The sequence below is a fragment of the Canis lupus genome, chromosome 13, assembly GCF_003254725.2.
Source record: "Canis lupus dingo isolate Sandy chromosome 13, ASM325472v2, whole genome shotgun sequence".
Taxonomy (NCBI): Eukaryota; Metazoa; Chordata; class Mammalia; order Carnivora; family Canidae; genus Canis; species Canis lupus.
The window spans coordinates 34,030,086-34,055,025 of NC_064255.1; the positions used below are offsets into that span (position 1 = coordinate 34,030,086).

The 24,940-nt window shown below is 52.1% G+C and overlaps 1 protein-coding gene across 6 annotated transcripts in view; it reads right to left on the minus strand.

Annotated features, from left to right (window-relative positions):
- Positions 1-24,940, minus strand: part of COL22A1 (collagen type XXII alpha 1 chain) — a 260,912-nt gene that overhangs the window by 17,876 nt on the left and 218,096 nt on the right. For all 6 annotated transcript variants that reach the window (XM_035702839.2, XM_035702792.2, XM_035702817.2 and 3 more), the window contains 8 exons: positions 23,678-23,731; positions 18,985-19,038; positions 14,438-14,491; positions 10,123-10,167; positions 9,348-9,401; positions 7,842-7,895; positions 2,003-2,056; positions 463-534 (listed from right to left, as the gene is read on the minus strand). In XM_035702839.2, the coding sequence (XP_035558732.2) occupies positions 463-534; positions 2,003-2,056; positions 7,842-7,895; positions 9,348-9,401; positions 10,123-10,167; positions 14,438-14,491; positions 18,985-19,038; positions 23,678-23,731 (441 nt within the window). The remainder of the gene's footprint in view (positions 1-462; positions 535-2,002; positions 2,057-7,841; positions 7,896-9,347; positions 9,402-10,122; positions 10,168-14,437; positions 14,492-18,984; positions 19,039-23,677; positions 23,732-24,940) is intronic.

The window sequence follows — 24,940 nt, forward strand, 5'->3', positions numbered from 1 at the left end:
CCCGAGCAAACATCACCAGCCAGCATCTCTGTGTCACACTTTCCAGCCAGGAGGCCTGGGCTCCAGCACCAGCTAGAGCACAGACTGACCACGTGGCCCACATGATCTGACCCTGCAGCCAGACTCGGTCACCTCTAAAATGGTTTCTCAGGGCCCCCGAAGTTCTAGGATCAGAGCTGCATGCTCTTATGCCCCCATTTGAACAATGACAAAGCTACGGCACGGAAGCCACGAGACTGGCCCCAGGTGCCACGCCTAGGATCCCATGCAGGTGACATCGGAGTTCGTGCTCTAGCCAGCGCACACCACTGCCTGCCAACCACGAAGTGGGTTTGACCACACACCAGGGGACGCCACCTGAGCAAGAGGAGCCGAGGCCACAGTGGGTGGCAGGAAAGGTACTGCAACTGAACTTCCCCCCAGAGCTGGGCATCCTCCCCTCCCCGGGAGTTCTCAGCTTACCTGAGGCCCCCGAGGGCCCAGAAAGCCAGGGAGTCCCGGGCTGCCATGGTCTCCTTTGTTTCCCTTCTGGCCCTGCAAATGGGGTGTGGGGGGGGCGACAGGCATTGATTCTGCGAGGTCAAGTGCCAGCCCAAGGAGACTCAGAAGCCTTGCAACCCCGCTGTGCTCGGGTGGCCTGAGACATCCACAGGTGAGAAGAGTACCCGTCTCCCCCGCAGGAGAGGGCAGCGGGTCGGGGAGAGGCACCTGACAGCACTGTTGGGGGCGGGGCAGCAAGACGAGAAGCATCTCTTTCCAATCCAAGCAACAGAAGCAAAATGGGACAAATACTCCATAGAAACACCCTGCGGTGCGTGTGGCCTGAGTAGCCCTCTGGCAAGGTACTTCTTCCCAGGAGCACCCCGAGGCTCGTGGTTTGGTAGGATGGCTTTTTGGAAACGGCTCTGGGGACTCTTTCAGCTCCAGCCTCTCTGGGTATGTGTGAGTCAGCTCTTCTGGGGCCAGCTCTGTACTGGGCATGAAGCCAGGCTCACGGCCCTGTCCCTTCCCGTCTGCTCTGTGTCACCAGCAGTGACAAGCCCCGTGCCCCTCCGCTTCCGAGGAACATCATTACATTTGCTAAGCAGTTAAGCTCCTCTAATGCAGTTGTTCTTGGTCTAACTGAAAAGGGAGGCTCCACGAGGGTGACCAGATGCCTGGTTTTGCCTGGGAATGATGAGTTTCCCAGGATGCAGGATTTTCTGTGCTAAAACCAAGGTTTTTGGCCAATTAGGATGGACCTGTCACCGTCTATTTCCACAATGACAACAGTTGGCCGGCCAGCTGGTCTGCCCATTGCCTAGTGCAATAGTTGCTCGACTCACCATGACCCGAGGGAGGGTGGTCTTCAGAAGAGAGCCGCCAATTTTAGCAAATACAAATACAAGAAGGCTGGGCTGGGAGGAGACTTGGGGACAGGATCTGACTCACCCAACCCCAGAGCCCATCAGAGAACCATCTTCCCCAGCATGTCTCCCTGTCTACCAGACCTAATCCTAAGCCCAGGGACCTGGATTCTGATTACTCATGTCACCCTCTCTCCAACACCCAGGATCCTACCATTGTCCCTTCCTGCTCTCCCCACCCCCACCTCCTAACCACTAGGAAAACCCTCTTTGGCCAAGTCTATCCTACATCCATTCCCATGTGATGCACTTACCCTGTCGTCTGAGATGGGAAGGGCTGGTGGGCCTCAACCTGTCTTCCCATCCTCTAAAAATATGCAATGTCTACTGTGCAACCTTATTAAACATTTTTTTAGTCTTTAAGGTCTGTACCCTTGGCTGCATATAGTAATAGACAACAGAAAACCAAGTGCATAATTGCATGCATCTTAGACTTTGAAAGAGGTCCTTACTGGATCCTCTTGTCTTGAGCCCATTCAAACCCCATATTTTCCCCATCATGCTTCCAGGGTAGAGAACATACAATCTGTGATGTGAAAAGCATGCCCATGTCAAAGCTTGCCTTGATTCCACCATACGGCAGGGGGAGTACTCACAGGACTTCCTGCAGGACCAGGGTCTCCCGGAGATCCCGGCGATCCGTTCTTACCCTGGTAGAAGAAACACAAGCAATAATCTGCCAGGATCCTCTGCTAGGACATCGGGGAGCAGGATGGTGGAACAGGGTAAGTGCCAGGTGTGCAGGATCCCATTTCACACCTACAGCTGTCATTCTGGCCAGCATGGCTCTCAGTAAGCCATGTCATCACTCGGAGGATGTTTCTCAGTTTATAAAAGGAGCATGTGGTACTTAACTCATAATATTGTGGAATTCAATGAGTTTGTGTACATGATAAAGCCTATCCTGTTGAGTGCTGCCCAGGGTACAGGCATCATAAATAATCATGACCTCATCCATCCATCCATCCATCCATCCATCCATCCATCCATCTATCCATCCACCCATCCTTTCATCCACCCATCCACCCATCCTCCACCCACCCATCCATCCTTTCATCCATCCATCCTTTATCTACCTATCTATCCATCCTCCATCGACCCATGTACCCACCCATCCATCCTTTCATCCACCCATCCATCCATCCTCGACCCACCTATCCATCCTTTCATCCATCCATCCATCCATCCATCCATCCTCCACCCACCTATCCATCCTTTCATCCATCCATCCATCCATCCATCCATCCATCCTCCACCCACCCATCCATCCTTTCATCCATCCATCCTTTCATCTACCCATCCATTCATCCTCCACCCACCCATCCACCCACCCATCCATCCTTTCATCCACCCACCCATCCATCCATCCTCGACCCACCTATCCATCCTTTCATCCATCCATCCATCCATCCATCCTCCACCCACCCATCCATCCTTTCATCCATCCATCCTTTCATCCATCCATCCTTTCATCCATCCTCCACCTACCCATCCATCCTTTCATCCATCCATCCTCCACCCACCCATCCATCCTTTCATCCACCCATACATCCATCCTCTACCCACCCATCCAACCTTTCATCCATCCACCCATCCTTCACCTACCCATCCATCCTTTCATCCTTTCATCCATCCATCCATCCATCCTCCACCCATCCATTCATCCTTTCATCCACCCATCCATCCATCCTCCATCCACCCACCCACCCATCTTTTCATCCATCCTTTCATCCTTCAACTCAGATGCTGTCTTAAGAAGCAACACAAAAGTGCTCAGATCAAGGCAGTGCTGTTCTCAGCTTAGGATGCTTGTCCCTGTGCAGATTTTATTTTACTCCTCTAAGAGAGGCACTATTATCCTGAAGAGATGAAGACCGCGACACAGACAAGAAAAGTGGCAGTGCAGAATCCTGTACTAAATCAAAGATTCATTCACTCCAGACTCCAGGACTGACCCCAAAGAGTTAGCAGTTCTCTGACTCGGGTATTTTGTGCATACTCATAATTTTGATAAATGCATTTAACCAATAGGCTCCTTGGTATAAAAATCAGAAAATTTAAGAACTCTTCTAGTTATCCCTCTGAGGATCAGACAAATTCCTATTCAGTCTGAGGTTCAAGGCTTGGCTTCAGCGGGCTGGTCTGGTCACTGCCTCTGCCTGCCACTCTCCTCCTTCTTAGAACCTCCCCTAACCAGGTGGCTGTGTCTTTACCCGGCTCTTCCCTGCTGGGAGTAGCCCAAAGAACAGTGTGCGTCTCACCTCTCTCACTGTGGTCAGCACCTAGCACAGTGCCAGGCACACAGGAGGTACTCTGCTGGACCAAGGAACCCAGAACATCACAGGAAACCACTCTCCAGGGGCATCTGGGTGGCTCAGTTGGTTAAGTGTCTGCCTTGGGCTCAGGTCATGATCCCAGGGTCCTGGGATGAAGCCCTGCATTGGGCTCTATGCTCAGAGTGGGGAGTCTGCTTTTCCCTCTGTGCTCCCTCCCTTCAAATAAATAAATAAAATCTTAAAAAAAAAAAAAGGAAGCCACTCTCCATTTGATCCTATAACCAAAAGGTGCTGATGTCCTATAATCTGTGAAGCACACATTCACCAATGAGTCAGCTTCGTGGAAATACATTACAGAAAGAAGAAGCTCACACTGCCTGAGGACTTCCTCCACGCCAGGTTTTGCACGCATTTGCTCACTGCACACGACAGATATAAACACTGCCATTTTATAAATGGGGAAATCAAGTCACGGAATGTCTACACAAACTGCCTGAGACGGAAGTGGAGCAGCTGAGATTGGAGCCCAGGAAGCATATGCCCAGGCGGGCTGGCTGGTGGTCATGACTATGTAGGGGACGCATCTTACGGCCTAACAAGTGCATGTGTGATCGTGGATGATTCACGCGGCACATCTCACGTAATCATGCCAGGAAGCGTGAAACGTGGACGCCTTTATCCGGCATCACCGATGAGGAGGCCGAGGCACAGAGAAAGCACAGCGTCTGCACAGGAGTGCTGCAGTTGGAGCAGCCAGCGGCTCTGTGACTTCCCCCACTCCCCCCCCCCACACCCAGGGAATGTGGTGTGGTGGCTCCTCCCTGCACCTCCGTCCGCCCACCCACCAACCCATCTGTGTCCTTCTAAAAATATGCGCTTTGGCTCATCCCTATGGTGATTATCTCTCTCCTCCTTCTCCCTCTGATTTGCAGGGAGGATAAGGGCCAAGACACATGAGCTTGTGATGCCAACACAGGCGGATGAACGCGGAGGGGCAGCATGGGGTGGCCACCTGCCACCTGTTGGGGCGCTGGAGGCCAGCTGGGGCAGGGACTTGGCTACTTCCTGGACTGGGGTCCACTCCTCATGTCCTACTCGTCCTGAATGGAAGCCACAGCCCCACCCCCTCAACTGCCCTGCGCTCCAAATTCCTGTCCTGGGCCCCGTCCTACCAGGTCTCATCTTTCTGAGAGGGAGACGTGGCCCACACAGGCCCAGGCAGGTCTCCAACAGCAGACTGGAATCCGACTGCCTGGATGTGAACCCAACCCAAGCTCTGCCACTTACCTGCTGTGTGATCGAGGGCAAGTGACTGGACCTCGCTATGCCTCCATTTCTCATCTGCCTCGTTGGGTTCAGGAGAACTCTGTGAGCGAATTAGGCAAATGCTCGGGTGGTTCCCTAGCCCTGGGACGGTTGGCATTCCCTGGAGGCTCTCCGTCAACACTCAGTGTCTGCTCCAAGGTAGTGTGAACCTGCTGAGGTTGCTGGGCACCTTCCCTTCCCCGGGGAAGGCTGATCGGTGCCAACTGAGCGAGAGATGGGCTGTCAGGGTGATAACCTGGAACCTCTGCTGATGCATTCCAGTAAGAATTTGGCAAACTCTAGCAGTTTGTTGTTGTTTACAAAGTACGTATGAAGGGCCCTCAGAATTGGTGGAGGCGAATTAGAAAAACACAAAACTGCCTCTTGGGGACTTTGGCCGGGAAGACCTCCCTTTGGCATGTGACACTTGAGGTCCTTGGCCTCCTCCCCTCACACACTCACTGCTCCCCACACGCAATGCTTTCCCTTTCCTCTCCTGTATCCCTGGACACACTGGCATTCAGGAGTGATTTACAGAGCACGACTTTGTGCCAGGAGACCCTAGAGGAGGGAAGAGCAATGTCCCCTCCTTCGTCCAGGAGCAGAACCCAGCATGGAGCCCCAGGGTGACCACCTTCCACCTACCGGGTACTTTCTCAGAGCTGGACACTGTTGCATCATTTCCCCAATTTAAATGCTGGATCTTGCAAGTTCTCCTCACTCTACAGATGAAGGGGTAGGCCCAGGGGATCTGAAGGAACTCATCTCGCCCATAGAACTGGTAAGATGCATCTTAACTCCAGAGCTTGGAGGTGGAAGCATGATGAAGGGCCAGCGGGGGCCCCAGTGGCTGCCACTCCATGCCCAAGGCACTCCAGAGGTAGATTTCTCCATTTGTCTGTCCTTACACTCTTGCCTAGTCTCTTCCTCCCACGTGGAATTTTAACACCACACCTATGTCATATATCTGATTCTGCTCTATATGTATATCTGCATGTGATACACAAAGAGTAAGGGGTCTTGGCATCCCAAGGACCAGTATTTGCCCCCTGGGGGTGACAGCACACCCACTGGGAATGCATGCCCCAGGGACTAAGTGTCATTGGTGAAGAGCCCAGCTGCGGATAGTCTCCTGGTCCCTGCATACAGGGATGGTGCCGATGACCCCAAGATCTGCAGGTTGACCCCACCCATGGGAGAGTGAATGCAGAACACACTACTCAGCTCCTTAACCTAGCCCTGTAGTTGGATGAGCAAATGCCATGTTCTAGAAAGAGGAGATGGGTTTGATCAGTGAGCTGCTGCTATAGAGTGGGAAATTTGAGGCCAAGGCCAAGATGGAAACCCAAAAAGCATGAATGCCCTGCTTCTGAGCATGGATGTTTTCCTGTAGACAAACCCTCAGCACAAAATGTAGCCATCACTACACACAGGGGACACCCGTCCCACAGCTGAAAAGCCAGAATGGCAGGGGCCCACTGGGCTCCCACAGCCCGGTCTGAAGGCTATCCTTCATGCTGTACCTCAGCCCACGGGGGATCTAGGACTGTGCGCGTGGAAGGCATCTGGACATCCCGCACCCCCACAGGCTGCTGTGTTAGGGTGGGAAGCTGGATATGTGTTGCTGTGGCACCATCAAGGGAGAAAGTGACTCCTTCTGCTGAGTTCCAAAGAGATATGGATTGAAATACCCAAGACCCATCCCGGGTGCCTCCTGTAGGGTCCTGAAGACAAAGAACCCGGCCATGGTCACGGCAGGTGCAGAGCACTGAATTTGGTGCCAGAAAGTCTTGGGTTTAAATCCTGCCTACAGCTCTTGCCAGCTGTGTGCCCTGGAGCCAGGAAGCCCAGATTCATCTAGGTTACAGGTTATCCACTCACCCATTTCCTCCATACTCGTTCCAAATACGCATCCACACACGCACACACCATACAGAACAAACCGGTTGCCAAGATGAAGTGCTGCATAACAAACACGTATCCTATCGATATGCTGGTAGGTGCACTAAAAATATTTTTAAATATACCTAAGATGCTATTAACAGTGGCTCCCTCTGGAGCATAGGGCTGGGGTGAAATGGGAGCCTTTTCATTTTAATTCTGCATGATTCCTTTTATCATTAGCATGGATCACAGTTGCACTATCTCAGCGTAGGACCTCGTTTGCAAATACAGTCACTGCAGATAGAATTAGTTTAACGGGCCCAACCTGGAACAGGGAGGGCCCCCATCCAACGCCACTGCTGTTCTTATGCAAGGAGGACATTTGGGCATAGAGACATGTCCACAGGGAAGATGCCAGGTCAAGAGGGAGGCAGAGATCAGAGTTGTGTTTGCACCAGCCAAGGAACACCAGAGATGGCAGGAAACCCCAGAAGCTAAGTGAGAGGGATGGAAGTGAGAGTCCTTGTCACAGGCCCAGAATCACCCAATCCTGCCCACATCTTGATCTGGGACCTCTGGCTTCCTGGATGGTGAGACGGTACATGTCTTAGACATCCAGCTCCAGATTTGAGAGACAATAAATTTATTGTTGAAGCAACTAAATGTGTGGCTTTTTGCTATGACAGCCCTAGCAATCCAATGCACAGATCATGCTAGGACAACCTAAAGGGAAGTCCTACAGGGTTCCCGCCACGCCAGGCAGCTCCTTTTACATTTCTGCATTATGGGTCGGCGGTCCCAGAAAACAGCCTTGGGTCTGGGTAGGAGGGCACTTGTAGGGCTTAGGGCAGTAGCTCCTTTTTTTCCAACTGCTAAGGCATGCAGCCACTTTTAAACAACACACACAGGACTGTACCAGGATGAACCAACCAAATGCCACCACAGTGATAGGCTGCGGAGTATCACTCACCGGTGGGCCCCTCAGTCCTTGGGGGCCCTGGGGCCCTGTGGGTCCAGTGTCGCCCTGGAACAGAGAGAGGTCATGTTATCACAGAGTGGCTGCAGGGAGATGACAGAGACACAGTTTCAAACGTGGACCGAATTTCATCTCATTCCCCAAGAGAACCGACTGGGTGTCCATCACTAATCTCTAGTGGTTCCAGGGGCGGACAAACCCATCTCATGTAGATGGGTACACACACAAACACAAATTATTTATTTTTCTTTTTATTTATTTATTTTCCATCCCTCCCAGTGATTTCTGGTGGCGCCATCTTGAACTAAGGGAAGCCACCAGAGAGAGAGGCCACCTTGAGGTTCTGTTCCTGACTACTAGACAATGACATGACCCACTCTTGCCTCAGTTGCCATAGTAAGAAAAACGCTGCCCGTGCACACAGCCATTCCAGAGTATAAAGTGGTGGTGACTCACTGGTCTTCCAAGCAGCCTCCTGGCATGGGTGTAAGTCCCTCCCACGTTATGAATGAGAACACCGGAGCATGGCCATGCTCCTCACTGAGGAGACTCAAGTAAGAAACTCCTATGTATGTATGTATATGTGACTCTGCTGCTGCGGAGGAACATGGGAGCTAGACCAGATTTCCCCTACGGGTCCTTCCAACTCCACTGCCTCATGGTAGCAGGTCAGCCAAGAAGACTAGATGTGCAGACCTCAAGAGCCATGGGCAGTGTGCACCTCACCGGGGTTTAGAGGCAGGTCCTGAAGGACATGAAGGAGCAGATGTGAGACCCCCTTGGGCCTCAGGACCCTGTGCCCATGCTCCTGACCAAACACCCACTCCCACTTGGCCAAGTAATGTCCACCCATGATAGATAGCCCTGTAGGATGTCACGTACATGAGGTCTGTCCTCCTAGGGGAGGGTGTACAGAGCTGACAGGTCCAGCCCCAGGCCACCTCCTTCCACCTCTGACAGTCTGCATGACCACCAGGGAAGTCCCTGGAACTTCCTGGGTCTTGGTTTTCTATCTGTACGACTAGGGCAAGAGACATCTTGCCTGCCCTCATCCCCAGATCATCCCTAGATCAAGTCAGTGAGAGCAGGTGAGCTGTATTAAGTGCCACATGGCACATGGTAATGGTGGCCGTCTTGGGTTCATTAGGCCGCAGAACAACAGAGCTAGAGCAATCATCTGGGAGAGACTCTGCACTTCAAGCCCACATGAGGCCGGACCCAACAGGCCGCCACCGGTACCAACAGAGAGCTCACAAACAATTCAGCAAGGGCTCCTTAGCTACTGTGTGGCACAGGCATCCAACTGTGAGGCTGGACACCCAGATGCCAGGGCCTCCTCAGGCCTCCGAGGAGGACCCAGGGGGCCGGCAGGTGAGACATCCCGACTGGTTCTGAGTGTGCCTCTGCAGGCACCAGCCTCCCTGGTGGTTTCTCTTGACCCCTAAGGGATGTGCACTTTCCACTCTCTCTGCATCCCCTCCGCAGGACACCCACACTCACGTCTTTTCCCGGGGACCCTTCTCGGCCAGGGGGCCCCATGGCACCAGGCTCTCCCTAGAAGGTGGAAGCAGAAAAAAAATACCTGCTGTTAGGAAAGAGAACGCAGAATGCCAGCTGCCTGGTGTTAGCATATCCAGGCAGGGCAAAGACCCAGGAGCACGGCCCCCAGCACCAGCCCCGCTGGGTCCCAGCCCGAGCTGGGGTCTGCAGGGCCCCCACGGCCAGCGGCGAGGCTGGTCCGACTGTGCCTCTCCGAGCTGCAGGCAACACACCAGCCCGAGGGGCAGGCGGATGGGCTTGGAATCCTGTCCCCCACACGCTGACTCGTCATACATCTCAGCTTTGCATCGCTAAACAGAGAGGGCTGGGGGTCTAACCGGTGGCCCTCGGCATTTCCTTCTATCTGGGACACTTGAAGCATGGGGAAGAAGCTAAAATATTAGAGTGTGGGCTCCAGGGTCTCCCCACCCGGGACGGGACGCACCGAAGCTCTCCACACATTAGCCCTGGGCCCGTTGCAGTTTGCACACAGCACAGCCGCACGGGGCGCCCCAACTCCGGGCTGACTGGGTCAGGTAGCACCCCTTATGTCTGGCCCCCAGAAGGAGCATTTAGAAAAACCACACCAAGACTGGGGATGATGCTTCCCATGACGCCCGCTGTCCTCGCTCAGGTGACCAGGTGCTGCGCTGGGCTGCGGGGCCAGGAGCCTTCCATCTAGAAGCACCAGCCCAGCTCGGCCTGGGCTGACCTCCAAGGCTAGACACACACTTACCCGGGGACCAGGTGCGCCGGAGTCACCCATGTGTCCCTTGAAGCCCTAGAAGAAAGAGAAGTTTTTGCACCAAAGAGCAGGCTGGTAAAGCAAGAGGGGCGGGCACCTGTGTGACAGTCCAGTCGAATCCTGCCCCCTCTCACCGGGGCTCACCCGACGCTTCCCCCTCGAGACTCCAGGCATCGGCCAGGCCCTTGATGCTGGGTGATGGAACAATCAGACCCCCCTATCCCCAGTTCCTCTGCACCACGACGGGCAGAGCTGCAGGGCTCATCCCACAAATGCTCCAGACATTTGAGGTGTCACTCCACATGCCTCCTGGGATTCACCTTCCTGAGGATCTCACCCCACCTGGCTTGCACCCCCTCAGCCGGCCCCCTCAGCAGGTTCTCCCCTTGTAGACAACACATTGCCTTCACTCCAGAGGTGGGTCTAGGGGATCCTGTCTTTGTTCCTGAGGCTGTGGCCAGTCCCACCCAACACCCTCATCGTGGGCCATGGTGCTGGGCCCTCCCTGCACCTCCCTGCAACAGCAGCCTAGAGATCTAGGACCTGAAGCACAATCCAGGGCACCAAGCCCTGGGAGCCAAGAAGAGGGTGTTAGCAGAGCTGACACTATTATTTCTAACAGCCACACCAAGCAGACTATGTAATAATTCCCATTTCACATGGGACAATGTTGAGGCTCTGAGAGACAAAATACCTGCTCAAAGTCCCAGAGCCAGAAAGAAATCGGGTTCAGATCCAGTGGGTTGGCCCAGACCCAAGGCCCTCCCGTTTTCCACTGCTCTGCTTGCTTTGTCTGGGGTCCTGTTCCTGGAATGGTGGCTCTTCTGCTCTGGTCTCAGACTGCTCTCCCTGCCTGCCAAGACCTAGGGCATTCATGGGCGGTGCAGTCTCCACCTGAGGGGCACCTGCCCACCTGGCCACCTCACTGTGCTACATCCCAGACTCAGTGTCCTCAGCGGGCTGTACACTCTGCACCCCCCACTTCCTGCTCCAGGCCCATGCGCATGGGTTCTCTCTTCCTGGCCGACCCCTTGCTCATCGGGACATTCCTCCTGGCTGGAGGCCTCCTCCCTACCAGCCTCCTATCCCCAGCTCCATCTTCCTCACTCTTCCTGTGGTCGCTCTCAAAGGCCCTCCTTGTACCTTTGTCACTAGGCATCCTTGCCAGGGTGCTGCTTCTAGCTGCTGCAGCACTGAGCACCCCTGCCAGCTGGTCCCCTGCCAGTGGCTGGCACAGAGAGAGGGACCTGGATGGGCCGATGCCTGGGCACACAGCTCAGAGAGTCAGGGGTATCTGGAGCAGGGCCTAGAATTAATCTCCCTTGTCCTACACACACACACACACACACACACACACACACACACACACAGGGCCCATGCAGCACGGGGAAGTGGTTAGGACACTAAGGGCTGAGGGCCTGTCCTAGCTCCTTACCCCAGTGGGAAGGGTTGAGGAGAGAGGGAACAGGGCAGTAGCAGTGGAGGAGGGGGAGCAAAACCCTCCCTGTGGAGCCCCTACCACATCCAAGGCTGCAGCCATGCTGCTCTCATGCGGTGTAATGGGGGACCTGGGAGATGGGTCTTATTTCTCCCATTTTATGTAAGAAACATGAGGCTCGGGCTTACCTATAACATTAAGAAGTGGGAGATACATGATTCAAGCCCAGGTCTGTCTGACTGCAAAGCACGCCCTCCCCACTGTCACCCTCAGCTCAAGGAAGCAGCAGTTTGTGGCCAAATCGGGCCTTCCAGGGCCAAGGCCAAATAGGTCCTGGCTGACAGCATCAGGCTCTTCTCTGGCTGATGGCACCAGGCTCTTCTCTGACCTTATCCCCTGATTTCATGTTCTGGTTCCAAAAAGCAGATGGAAACCCTGCTGGGGACAAGATCACCTCAAGGCCTGGCCATCCAAAAACAGAGACAACCCAGCGGCCTCTTTTACGTGGTGGTTATTACCCTGGAGGTGTGTCTCTACCTCTCTGCCTCTCCCAACTTGGGGAATAAGAAAGTGTGACTTTGCCTGCCTCTGGGAGGGGGGCTCGGGGATGCCTCCCAAGCAGCAGGTGCTATGGTGACAAGTGCATGCTCTCAGATGTCAGGAGATGCAGGGGATGAAGGAGGTCAGGAGCCGGGCCAGGCGGGTTTCACACCCCGGCTAAGTGCCTGCATTTCACCTCCCATCGCCCCAACGCCCAAGCCTCGGTGCCTCAGCTGTAACCGGGGAGATGCCCCCTTCTGTTGGGCTACAGTGAGGATGAGATGAGATGCTGCCCCAGATCTGGGCCTGTCACTGGGTGAGCAGCCTGGAGGTATCAGCGGCCAGCAGAGAAGGAGGAGGGGGATGAAAAGGGAGTCAGCTCAGATTGGATCCCAGATTCCAACACCTTGGAGAAGTCAGCTCTCCCCTTGGAGGCCTACCATCTAGTCTGGGAAGAATAAAGTACCTGCCAGGCATAGCTTTGCAGAGTTAATCTATAGGAAGGGGCCCCGGTGCCAGTAAGGCTGACTTTGGAGCCAGGTCTGGAATAGAACCACAGCTCCCCATGTTGTAGCTATGGGTCTTAGATGCTTTCCTTCTCTTCACTGGGACTCAGTTTCCACATCTGAGGATAGACCTACTTCTGCAGAGTTGCCGGCAGCATTGAATAAGAGATTGTGCTCTCCGCTGTTCAAAACGGGCCAGGTTTCTTTCCCTGGAGAGAGATGGGGTCTACCTAGTTCCCAGCATCTTCCTTAAAGACACTAGAATCTCAGATCCAGCCAGCTCAGAGCCAGGACGCTGGTGTGCTCTCCTCCTATATAATCACGGACACAAGTACCAACTGGGAAACCTCAGGCACTGTGCCAGGCACTCGGCTGGGGATGGTACGTGTTCCATTTCTCCTTTATTTTATTTATTTTTTTTTCCATTTCTCCTTTAATGCATACCACCGCCCTACAGAAGTGGGAGATATCTTGATCCCCACTTCATGGAAGAAGAAATAGACCTTCAGAAAGGTCCCCTGATAAAAGTTAACAAGTGATCAAGGGAAAGCTGAACCCACATTTGTCTATCTCCAAGCACATGTGTTTCTTCAAAGCTTCGATGTGGGTCTTCTTTCACCTGCTTGGGTCTCTAACCTCTGCCCCTACACTGAGGTAGGATTCCTTGCAAGATTCAACCAAGAAATGGGTCTTGCCTCCACATGGATCCCAGCAAATGGATCCCCTTGGCTAAACGAAGACTCTCTCCTCCAATTAAAAAAAAAAAAAAATCACTAATTCTGTGTTTTAATTCCACCACAGGGGGTAGTACTCCCCATTCCTAGATTTGCCCTCCTACCACAATCAGGTGAAAAGCGAGGAGATTAAGGAAAAAGGAAATTGATTTTTTGTGTTTCAGGTCTTTCTTACTGAATGCTTAGCCAGGTGAGTTAGTGATTTTAACAGAAAAATACATTCAGGGAATAGAAGCGGCACTTTCATCTCCCACATTTTGCCAGGTAAGTAGATTTTAGAATTGTCATAAAAGAATATAAAGAATATATATAAAGAATATAAAAATATAAAGAATATATATATTTCTAAAAACAAATCTATGGAATTGTGTAAACAACTCTGAAATTATGCAGAAGTAAAGCATTTAGAGAACACTGTCCAACAGCCCCAAAATACAGGGTTCATTTTTATAGAAAAATGAGCTATGTATACTGGGTTGGCAGCTGATTATAGATTGATATATAAATATAAATGTCAGAATTCATACATAGAAAAAAAGTCAGAATTTATACAGACTGCATACATACACTCCTAAGATCTAGAAAGATACAGGAAAATGTTAACAGTTTTACCTCTATGTTGTAGAATCACAAGTAACTCTGTTCTATTCTCTAAAGCGCTCTTCTTCTTTTGTATTATTACCGTCATTGTCATTGTTATACAATGAGAATGGGTTACTTTTATAATTGGGAGAGAAAAACCTTTAGCCGTGGAAAAAAAATTTAAGATTCATTTTTCGATTCATTTTTAGGTTCTATCATCCAGAGAAAGCCCGTTAAAATTACAATAAATTGGTTAAGAACAAAGGAAACCTTAGAATAGCAACACGGCAACAGTGGTTGTGATTTTGAAAATACATTCTGTAGCTGCGCACATAAAGAACTGAATATATTACTTTGTAGAAGCACCAAAGCCTTGGAAGAGAGGTACTTCTGGAAATCCAGGGTGCGGTGGGCTCATGAGCCACATAGCAGAAGGCTGCCTTGCACTACAGACAATGTGCAGACACACGTGTGCACACACATACACACATGGCATTGGCACTTACAGGCGGGCCTCGGGCTCCCTCCAGTCCTGGCAGACCTGGCTCTCCCATTTTGCCCTGAGAGCAAAGAAAAAGAGAAGAGTTTGGGGACGTGGTTATAAGGATCTTCCCTCTCGGCCACCCGGGCTTCCTGCACAGCGTCACACTTCCAGCAGCCAGGCGCTGACCCCTGCCAACCGTCTCTGCTGGCATTGTGCTCCATTTCAGTGCACACGAATCACCCCCGTGCACCCAGGCTACTGTGCTCTTCGTTTCCTCGGACTGTGCTGCTGACACAGGTTGGTCTCTGAGGCCAACGTTACCAGCGGCCCCTTGTCGTCCTTGGAGGCGTTTTGGTCTGGATGCAGAATTCTTCAGGCCTCCTAGTTACAGAAGACTCCATACTCATTCACAAAACCACCTGGAGGCAGCAGCCATCCACTACTGCATGTTACGCCAGGGGACACCAAGGTTCCGAGAAGTTAGCACTTCCCCGAGGTAATGAATGGCACAGGCAGACGGAATCCCAGCTGCGTGCACCCCCCCCACCAAAGGATGCCCTTCTTCCCCAGCAGGTGCCTCGGACATGGAGGGGTTGCCATTTGTACCCCTCCTTTCCCTAGCCCAGCTTCTCTTAACTGCAAGAAGTTATGGGGACACTTGGGCTATACAAACTCCTCACCACTGGCGTCCTGGCACCGCCTTGGACAGAACCAGCCACAAATAACAGCCGGTACGACACTGGTGCAGAACCCAGGTGATGTGGTCGGGGGGAAGGGATGGGTGGAGGAGTAGGGAGGGGGTGAAAGGGCCTGTATGACCCATGGGGACGGGGAAGCACCTGGCCCCAATGTCACTGTGACAGCAGAACAAATGTCACCCCAATTTCTGCTCCTTATCACAGCTTGTAAACCCTTCAGATCAGATGGGGCACACAAGCGGGGTAGGAAAGGGAATGAGGCATCCTTGCATTTGGAGGCGAAATCCCAGAGAAGAAGGAGGGTAAGGCATGAAGCTCAAGCTTCCAGGTCTGTGTGTTTGGTCCAAGCCCAGCTGTGTGGTCTCCAGTGTCACCTGCCTTCCCTGGATCTGTTCTCAGCTGCACACTCAGCCCAGTCCCCCTCATAGGGCTCTGTGACCGAGGGTACACGGCCCAGCCTGGCTCCCTCATCTGCCATTGCCACGTGGCACTGTCATCGCTGGTCCAAGTCACCAGCAGGAAAACGGTGATGCCCAGCAGCTCTCCAGGGGTTCCACACACCAGACATAGAATGAGAGCCTCACATGATGCATCAGTGAGTCCATACCACAACCCCTGTAGGGAGGCACCATGGTTCTCCATCGGGCAATACACTGAGGCATGGAGAGGTTGAGTGATCTGCTCACAGTCACTCTGTGGGGTTCTAAGGCAGGTTTTTGGCTTCTGAGTCCTTCTACATCATCTTACGCTATAATTATTGCTCAAATGCCTCCTAATAAAGATTGCACATCAGGCGACTCAAAATGCTGCCTATGTGTCTACATATCTATCCACCCAGGCATCCATCCATCATCTGCCCACCTACCCACCTATGTACTGTGTCCCTAACATACAGGAACTTGAAAGACTATGCCAATGGGGCACCTGGGTGGCTCAGTGGATGAGTGTCTGCCTTCCACTCAGGTCGTGATCCTGGGATACTGGGATCGAATCCCACATCAGGCTCCCCTCGAGAAACCTGCTTCTCCCTCTCTGCCTATGTCTCTGCCTCTCTCTGTGTGTGTCTCTCACGAATAAATAAATACAATCCCAAGAAAAAGAAGGAAAGAAAGAAAGACTATGCCAACATGAAGACGGACTACTACTACCTATAGTGAATGCTGCTTCCCAACACATCCCCTTGGCTCCCTGAAGTGGGTATCTGTCACCTCCTCACAGTTCCTGCCCTAGCACCGAGTGGCCTTCGGGGGGTGGGGGTGGAGGGCTTGCCATTGAGGTGTGGAGGGCAATGTGAAAGTTAATGCCTTCCAGAGCAATCTTCAGTTTAAAAAGTCTTCAAGTATCTGGATGAATGAACAGCCTGGCAGGGGTAGGAGCAGGACTGCAAGTGTGCTCCTCACAAATTCCCAGAGGGTCTCCAGTGACCTTTGTGGACCCTGGAACTCCCCAGGTGGGAGCTGCTGGGCCATCTCTTCTAGCAGGGCACCCTGCCTCCTCAAGTACTGACCTACCTGCTGCATACCCAGAACAGACCTGGTCTCATACAGCTCTATGCCTGAGGCCTGACACAGGTCTAACTGGAGGAGGTGATCCAGAAATAGACCGAATGAAGACCAAGGGCCTCAGTCATCCTGTACAATAAACAACAGCTCTCAGAATAGCATGCCTGCAGAAAAGCTGATTTCTGGTTCTGTAGTGCTGAACTCTGGGGTCAGCCTCTGGGGCATGAGTCCTAGAAGCTTCATTTACCATCTCTGTGACCTTGGCCAGCCTACTTAACCTCTCTGTGCGTTTCCTCATCTGGAGCCATAGGACATCATGCCCCATAGGGATTATCTGGAGATTACAGCAGAAAAGGTAACAAAGCATCAGCACCTCAGCCCTACGTGGGCACACGGGGGCGATATCCATCCTCTCTTCCCTCCCACGTTCTCACCCCGCTAACTGCCATGTGCCCACCATGGGCCGCTCTGCTGGGCCTCAGCCCCCAGCGGCTTGGCAGGAGCCTTTGACTTTGCTCGCTGCTATAAGAGGCTTCTTTTCCTCTCAGCAGTGTGCTCTGGTTTCGGCATCTGGCAAGCAGTGAAAAATGTTAAAGAAGGTGCTTCAGGCAAATTGCACAAGATGCAGAATGAGTCATAATAGATTATGACCAAATTACATGGAACATAAACCTCACTGTAGAAACTTTTATGTTATCCCACTTCGTGGATCTACGGGCTCTGCAGGTCTGACCTCACCAGGAGTGACGGCCAGGGCACCCGGCTGGGGGGTGGAGGGTGGGGGTGGGAGAAGTAAGTCACTGAAATAATTAACAGTCAGGTGAGCCTCATGCCTTCCACCAGTTTCTCACCTCATTTGGTTCTGCAGCAACTCCGGTGAGTTGCTACTATTACTCTCGTTCTATTGAATAAAATGTCTCAGAGACGCTTCCTGACCCACCTCAGGCCCCGGAGCCGGTCTGGAGCAGAGTCATTACCTAGAGCCAGTGTCTTCTCCCGCCTGTGGTTGTAATGTTGGCACAACGTATTTCAATTCATTTTAAACTTAATTTTATCAGCAAGCAATGCATACACACTGCTCCACAATAAAATAACACACTACGGAGCGTATGTTTACCTTTGCGCCCCTGTGCATCTTCCGTCCAGAATCACCCTATCGTGGATGGTGACTACGTTTAGTGGGGTTTTTGGAGTCCTCCGGATTGCCATTTTGTAAACACTAGAAAACACATAGGCCCGCTTTTATACAGAATGGGGCAGACTAAGCACACTGCTCTGTACCTTTATTTTTTTTTAAGATGTTATTTATTTATTCGTGAGAGACCCAGAGAGAGAGGCAGACACACAGGCAGAGGGAGAAGCAGGCTTCTTGCAGGGAGCCTGATGCAGAACTCGATCCCAGGACCCTGGGATCACACCCTGAGCCGAAGGCAGATGCTCAACCACTGAGCCACCCAGGTGCGTCTACTTTTGCTTTTTTACTTAACAATACATCTTGGAGGAGTTTCATGTGGGCGTCCGGAGGGCATCGTCCTCCTTCCTCAGGGCTGCTTAGTATGCTACTGAGCGCGCCCGTCACTGACTAGTCTCCTCCTGGTGAGCACCTGGAGAGCCAGGTCTTGAAGACCAGGCGCCACCTTCCAGCTTCCCCTCTAGACTGAGGCTCTAAAGGGACCTGGGGAGATGAATGCACTGTCACCGCGGGCCCTGACCCACAGGTGAGAGCAGGGGCCAGGTGTGGAAGGATGATGATGAGGTCACAGACATGAGTGTGCAGGGCTTTCTGCACACCTCCAGCCTGCAGCCACTGGGAGAGAGACTTGCCCGTGAGTTCTTGGCCTGCCTCACTGTGTGTCCGGGGCAGGTGACATTAAAGAAAAAGAAAAAAAACAAAAAAACAAAAACCCTATAACTCGATGCCAGAGTTGAAGAAAGGGTGAGCTGTTATCGCCTGGAGCCAGTGGGAGAGGCTGAGGGCTTCCGTGGGGATAACAGGCTTTCAGACAGCCAGTTTCTACTCCAGCCTGGGCTCACCTGCCCCGGCCCCCCTCCAACATCAATGGGATGGAGGCTGCACGGGGCAGTAAGAAAAAAAAAAAGCAGAGGATGAGCAGAAGCCTTGGGCTCAGGTTCACATTCTGTCACTGGCCCATCTTGTGACTTTGCGCCCATCCCTTCACCTCCCTGAGACTCAGTTTCCTCAGCTGTATAATGGGGGCAGCAGTGTCTACCCTGCACGGTTGTCAGGAGAAGCAAACGAAGCAACCCTTACTGCACCCAAGTCAAATTAGCTCCTCGACACGGAGCAGCCGATACTGGGAAATTACTGATTTGGCCTGTAAAGCGGTAAGAAATGGGGAGTCCCTTACCGGCTCGCCGGGGGGACCTGGTTTTCCATCTCTGCCCTCTTTGCCTTCTTCTCCCTGCAAGAGAAATCACATAAATGGTCATCTGTGGTCAAAGGTGCTGGGAGGGGAGACATGGTCCTGCTGGTGCAGGCGCCTAGGGCACGGCCTAATGGCCACGGGGGCATCTCAACAGACGAGCTGGTTTGGCTTCCTGGTTCCTTCCCAGCACCACAGCTCTGGCTCGGATCTCTGGTCCGCAGGGCCTGGCCCGGAGCACAAAAGCAACTAATTGCAACGGCATCATTATTAGCGCTATTGACCTCAAAAAGCCCTGTACGGGACGTTTCCTGAAGTCAAACTTAGGACAGCAGCACCTCCCAGCTGGGCCTCCCGGCTTGAACACAGCGGTGAGGAGGTAAGGACACAGGTAAGGACGGAGACCGTGAGGACCCCGGACGCAGGAGAGCACAGAGCCCAGCTCCTGGAACACACGGGGGCTCAGCGAATGACCCCAAGGACTATGCGTGGGTTACAGAACGGCCATGAACACTTGGCTTTTCTTTGCGTGAACTCTAGCCGTGATGCCCCTGCCGGAGCACCCCCACCCCGCCGCTCTAAGGAGGGCACCACAAGCCTCACGTTAACCCCAGACAACATCATTCTTCAGGAGTCTCTGCAGATGGGAAAATAATTCTGTACAACAACCATGGCATCACAGAGACTTTGGTTCCAATCCTGGGCCACCTGGACTGTGTGGGGTCTGGGGAAAGAAAAGCCGCAAGGCAGCAGGGCAGAGGAGAAACTGAGTCACAGCAGGCAAGTTCTGAACCCTGCCTGAAGCGCTAGGCATATGATCTGGGGCAAGTTACTGGTATTCTCAGCTCCTCGGTGCCCTTCTCCTAAGAAGACCTGCCTTGCAGGGTCACCAGGCAGCTCCTGGATGCTTCTGCTGCAAGGCTGAACAAACCAGGCATCGATAAATGGCACCAGCAATGGGCCCCTCCTGCTGCTGGAGGCGTTCATGGAACCATGCGTGACTCCTCATCAGTGCCTTCAACATCAGTGGCTTGGCACTGCTGGGAAGCCACAGGAATCTGGGTTTACTGGCCATGCAGGCTGCTGGCTCAATGCTCACTGGCATCCGTAACTCTTCTTGGACGCTGCTGCTGGCATAGCCACATTAACCAGATAAACCTTCAGGGCTGCTGAGGAGGCCAGGCTATACTGATTCTCTTTTGTAAATCTTTTTTTTTTTTTTTTTTTTTTTCTGCAAAGAAGGGAGAGAGAGTGGGCTGGACGACAGGCAGAGAGAGAGACAGAATCCTAAGCAGGCTCCACACCCACGCCCAGTACAGAGACCCACATAGGGCTCGATCCCACAGCTCTGAGATCGTGACCTGAGCTGAAATCAAGACTCAGATGCTCAACCTACTGAGCCACCCAGCTGCCCCTATGCTATCTAATCCTTTTTTCAGTTAAGAGGTTGACTCTAGAAACCACTTGTCCTTCTGCATGCAGAAAGCTGTGGGAGGCGGTCAAGAGACCCATGCACAGAAGACAAAGCCAATGCCACAGGATGAGTGGGGGCAAGAGGAGACCTACAAACTGTGGCTGGAGGCTGGCAGGAGACCCCAGGACTCCCAGGGCAGATGCATGATCCCTGGGAGTGGCATGCTCACCATGGGGGGACATGCAAAGGTGGGCTGAGGGTGGCCTATCGGACTGTGTGAGAAGGAAATGTGGCTTTGCAACATCAGTGCAAGAAATAAGCACTGCCCCCAGCTGACGGGGCTGCTGACAGCCCTTGAACATCTCAGGACCTGCTTCTAAACCTTCAGTAAATTACAGGGACACTCTCACCTCCTGCAGGCAGAGGAATTTAAAGGGTCTTTCTGGTACAGAGCGCGGCACACGGCTGGTGCTCAATAGATGGTGAGGCGTGTTGTTATACTTCGTGGAAGCTCATGCTGGTGCTCAGTGAGCGTCAGCAACTTTGCACCGTGTCCCTCACAGCCCCTGCCAGATGTGGAAGCCATGTCTCAACATTTAACATTTCTTACAGCCAGTTCCTATAAGTAAATACATCCATGTCTTTTATGTGTTGCTCTTTCTACCTGGACTGCCTTCTTCCTCACCTCATCTTTCTTTGCCTAGACTATTTGACCTTGAACACCACCTTGAGTGTCACCTCCCCAGACATCCCTCCAGGTCCAGGATGGGTGTCCATCCCTGGGCTCTGTGGCCCCTGCGTCCCCCTCTCCTATCGTGCATCATGCTTTGTGTCAATGGTTTCTTCCTTTTCTCTTTGGCTTCTCCTGGAGACTGGGGGTTGCATACCAATGGGGATGAGGGCTGGGTCCCTCTGGTACCTTGAATGCTGGCCTAGATCAACCCTGATATTCGGGTTTTAGGGTCCAGTTCCAGCTCTGCACTTTGTCCCTACACAGCCTGAAATTCGGGTCCTCCAATTTAGGAAGTCCCTACTTGACGCTGTGCTGGGAAGACATGGTGCAGGTGGAAATGAACAGGTGTGTGTGGTTGCAGCCCCAGTGCTGTGATGGCTCAGTGCTCCTGGAGCACACAGCTCAGAGTCCTATCTAAGCCACTGGGGAGGCTTCAGGCACCTCCCAGAGACAATGGCATGCAGCCAGGACTTCAGGATGAACTGCCTGAGAGGCCCCGAGGCAAGGGGTACATACATGCATTGACGTGCAGAAAGCTTTTTGCACAGAGCCGCCAGCTGGTGAGCACCGTGCACATGAAAGCTGATGGTTTATATCCGGGCAGAGGGAGAGGAAGTGTTTCTGAGACAGGGATGACATGGAACCAGCAAAAGGGGGTTCAAAGTGGCTGGAAGTGGGGGTGGCACCCTTTTCCTGTCCTCAGAGAGAGGAAAGCAGGTCCATTCACGAGGCGCCAGTGGGACACAGGCCCAGGCTTTGCTCTTGCCTTAGCCACAGAATGGAGTCCGCCCTGGCAGGGGAGGAGGGGGTGGTGGGGTTGGAGGGACATTATTGACGAGAGGGTGTAGTAACACCTAAGGTCGGTCTCTCTTCTCCAGCACACTAGGGCTTTGGTGATAAGGCGTTGGCACAAAATCTTAGTTTCACCATTGCTAGGATTAAATCAGGCAATACTTCCCAGCTGCTGGGACAGGCTAGGCTATGGGGCTGAAGTGTAGACCAACAGGGGTTTCACATCCTAGCACGTGTTGTAAGGTCTATGCACCCTGCACCCGTTACCTAACCTCGGGGTTGAGTGCCTGCAGGGAGCGCTACCCCGAGGAGGAAAGGCCTCCGATGGGGACACTTATCAGATACTCCAGTAGGGAGAGCTCTCGCAGAGCAGTTCATTCAGCCACATGCTTCTTTAATTAATATTTGCTGAATGTTCACTGTGTATGGGAAGCAAAAGCCTGGTCTTCTAGAACCCACAGGCTAGAGCACAGCCCCATGGTTAGCAGGTACTCCTCTGTTATGTCCCTAGGACTAGCAAACTGTCTGCCCTAGGCTGGAGAAGGGGGAACCAGAGAAAACTTCCTGAAGGTGATGCCTGAGATGGGATGGGAAGGATCAAAGGCATCAACTGATATAAGACGTGAAGAAGGGGCACTCTGGGTGGACAGAAATGCATATGCAAAAGCCCTGTGGTCTGGAGAGAAGAGGATGCAGGGTGTTCTAGGAACCAAAAGGAAGCCAGTGAGGCTGCAATAAAACACATCATCATGCAGGGCAGGGGTGAGGGGCTGCAGCCAGTGGAGGCCCCAGCAGCTGGCCTAGGCCAGACCAGGAGCCTCCCAGGGAATCACTCTCCGTGGAGAAGGTAGCACATGGCCTCTCTGGACCAGCCTAACACCCTGGAGAGCTCCACCCTACTGGGAAGTATATATATGTAATTTTTTAAAAGATTTCATTTATTTATTTATGAGAGACAGAGATACACACACACACACACACACACACACACACACACACAGACGCAGGCCGAGGGAGAAGCAGGCTCCATCCAGGGAGCCTGATGTGGGACTCGATCCCGTGACTCCAGGCTCACGCCCTGGGCCGAAGGCAGATGCTCAACCGCTGAGTCACCCAGGGATCCCCACTGGGAAATATATTGAATGTAAAATGTATTTGTAGAAAGTAATTTGGAGGTATGTATTAAGAACCTCAGACATTATTACACCTGGAAGTAAACCCCACCTTGGTGGGCCACCGTACAGAACACAGAGAAGCACCATGCATGCAAAATAGCTTATTATAGTTTTCGTAAATAACTGTGCAATTTCTGAGGCAACAGAGGAGTGATCACATATATGATGGTACATTTATTGGGTAGAGTGTAGGTAAAATTTAATGAGCGCATGAACATTTAACACCAGTGTGGGAAATAAATATTTATAATATCACAGGTGTGCACGCCTATGTGTGCGTAGTGCCGTCTTAACTGTACACGTACGCGTACACAAGGTCCACACACAAGTCAACTATCCTTACAAGTCAACCACAGGACCTACTTGCATAAAAGAATGAGGTTAAGATGGACTCCATCAAAAACACATTTAGCTTTGGTTAGCGATTATCCTTCTCATTTTCTGCAGCACTGGAAACTCCCCTAGTGACCGTGCCTTGTGTTAACAGTGATGGAATATATTTTATTTGCTCGTTTTTACAGTGGAGAAACCCGTTTTTTTTTGTTTTTTTTAAATGCCACTTACTGGGATTCCTGGTAATCCAAATGGGCCTTGGGGACCAGGAGGACCTTCTTTCCCCTAAAAGATGCAAAATACAAAAACACCGTTAAATCTCAGATTGGCTTTTCTGGAAGTAAACGATCTCACGTAGAATTGCCTTCACGGGCTGGAAGGGGTCTTTGGGGAGAAGCAATGGGTGCTTCTGCCTCTTGGCTTTGCAGGCACCGCCTCCTCTGGCCGCAGGGTGGGGTGCCCTGGGCAGAGCATAATCATGCAGGTGGGGGTGTGCAGACAGGGGCTCATTCTGGCGGTGTTACATAGACTTGAGGGGAATTTGAGATGGAAAATCCTGAAGGAAAGAAGATATTTGGGTTTTAGGTCCAGTTCCAGCTCTGCACTTTGTCCCTACACGGCCTGAAATTCGAGTCCTACCACGCAGCCCAAGCCCACAGCATCTGGGGGTGTTGTGCACCCGGGGCCCAATGCAAGTGAAAAGCTGACCAGGGGCTTCACAGATGCCCTATTACTACCATCCCCTTGTCTGGAGGTTCCCAAACTTTTTACCGCCAGCAGGGTCGCTTTTAGTATCTCTTTCCCCCACGAAATAGAGCTTGTGTTTTGAAAAACCGTGTTTACCCCATCACATTAATTCACACTTCATTTCCCATTTCCTTCACCAAAGACACACATCACTGCCAACCACGGCTTCTAATCAGATGAGGTCATCGGTGCCATCGTGTCTATCCGGATGAGCATTCTTAGGTCATGTGCGTCTCTGGCATATTTAAAGGCCCCGAGGACTTTATAAGCTCCTTCCACCGTTTCCTTCTGTGATAAAATGCTGATATCAGGTTCTACATTCTCATCTACATGCCCGACAAAGTGAGGTATTCTTATGGGCTGTGATGATAGCTTCTTGGAGGAAAAGCAAGAGGCAGAAATATTTTGACATTTAGTTCAGATTTATGCAGATTTTATACATTGTCATGTAAAAAGTGTCCAACAGGGGACCCAAAGCTCACTTCTTTTATGTAGTGCTACTTAATCTCAATAAAAATTCCACAATTGATTTTTATTTCCCTACCCGAAGAAAATGAAAAGATCTTAGGAACATGTCATAAAGAGAGACGAGAAACTTTTTCATGAACCCTGGGAACCGAAGAAGATTAGACCATGGTTTAGGTGTATTACTACTTTGTGAAGATCTTTTCTTGAAAGGATTAGTACTTTACAGAGTCGTGTTGAACGGTTAGTCTTAATTTTAAAACCCGGAATGCTACGGTTAAG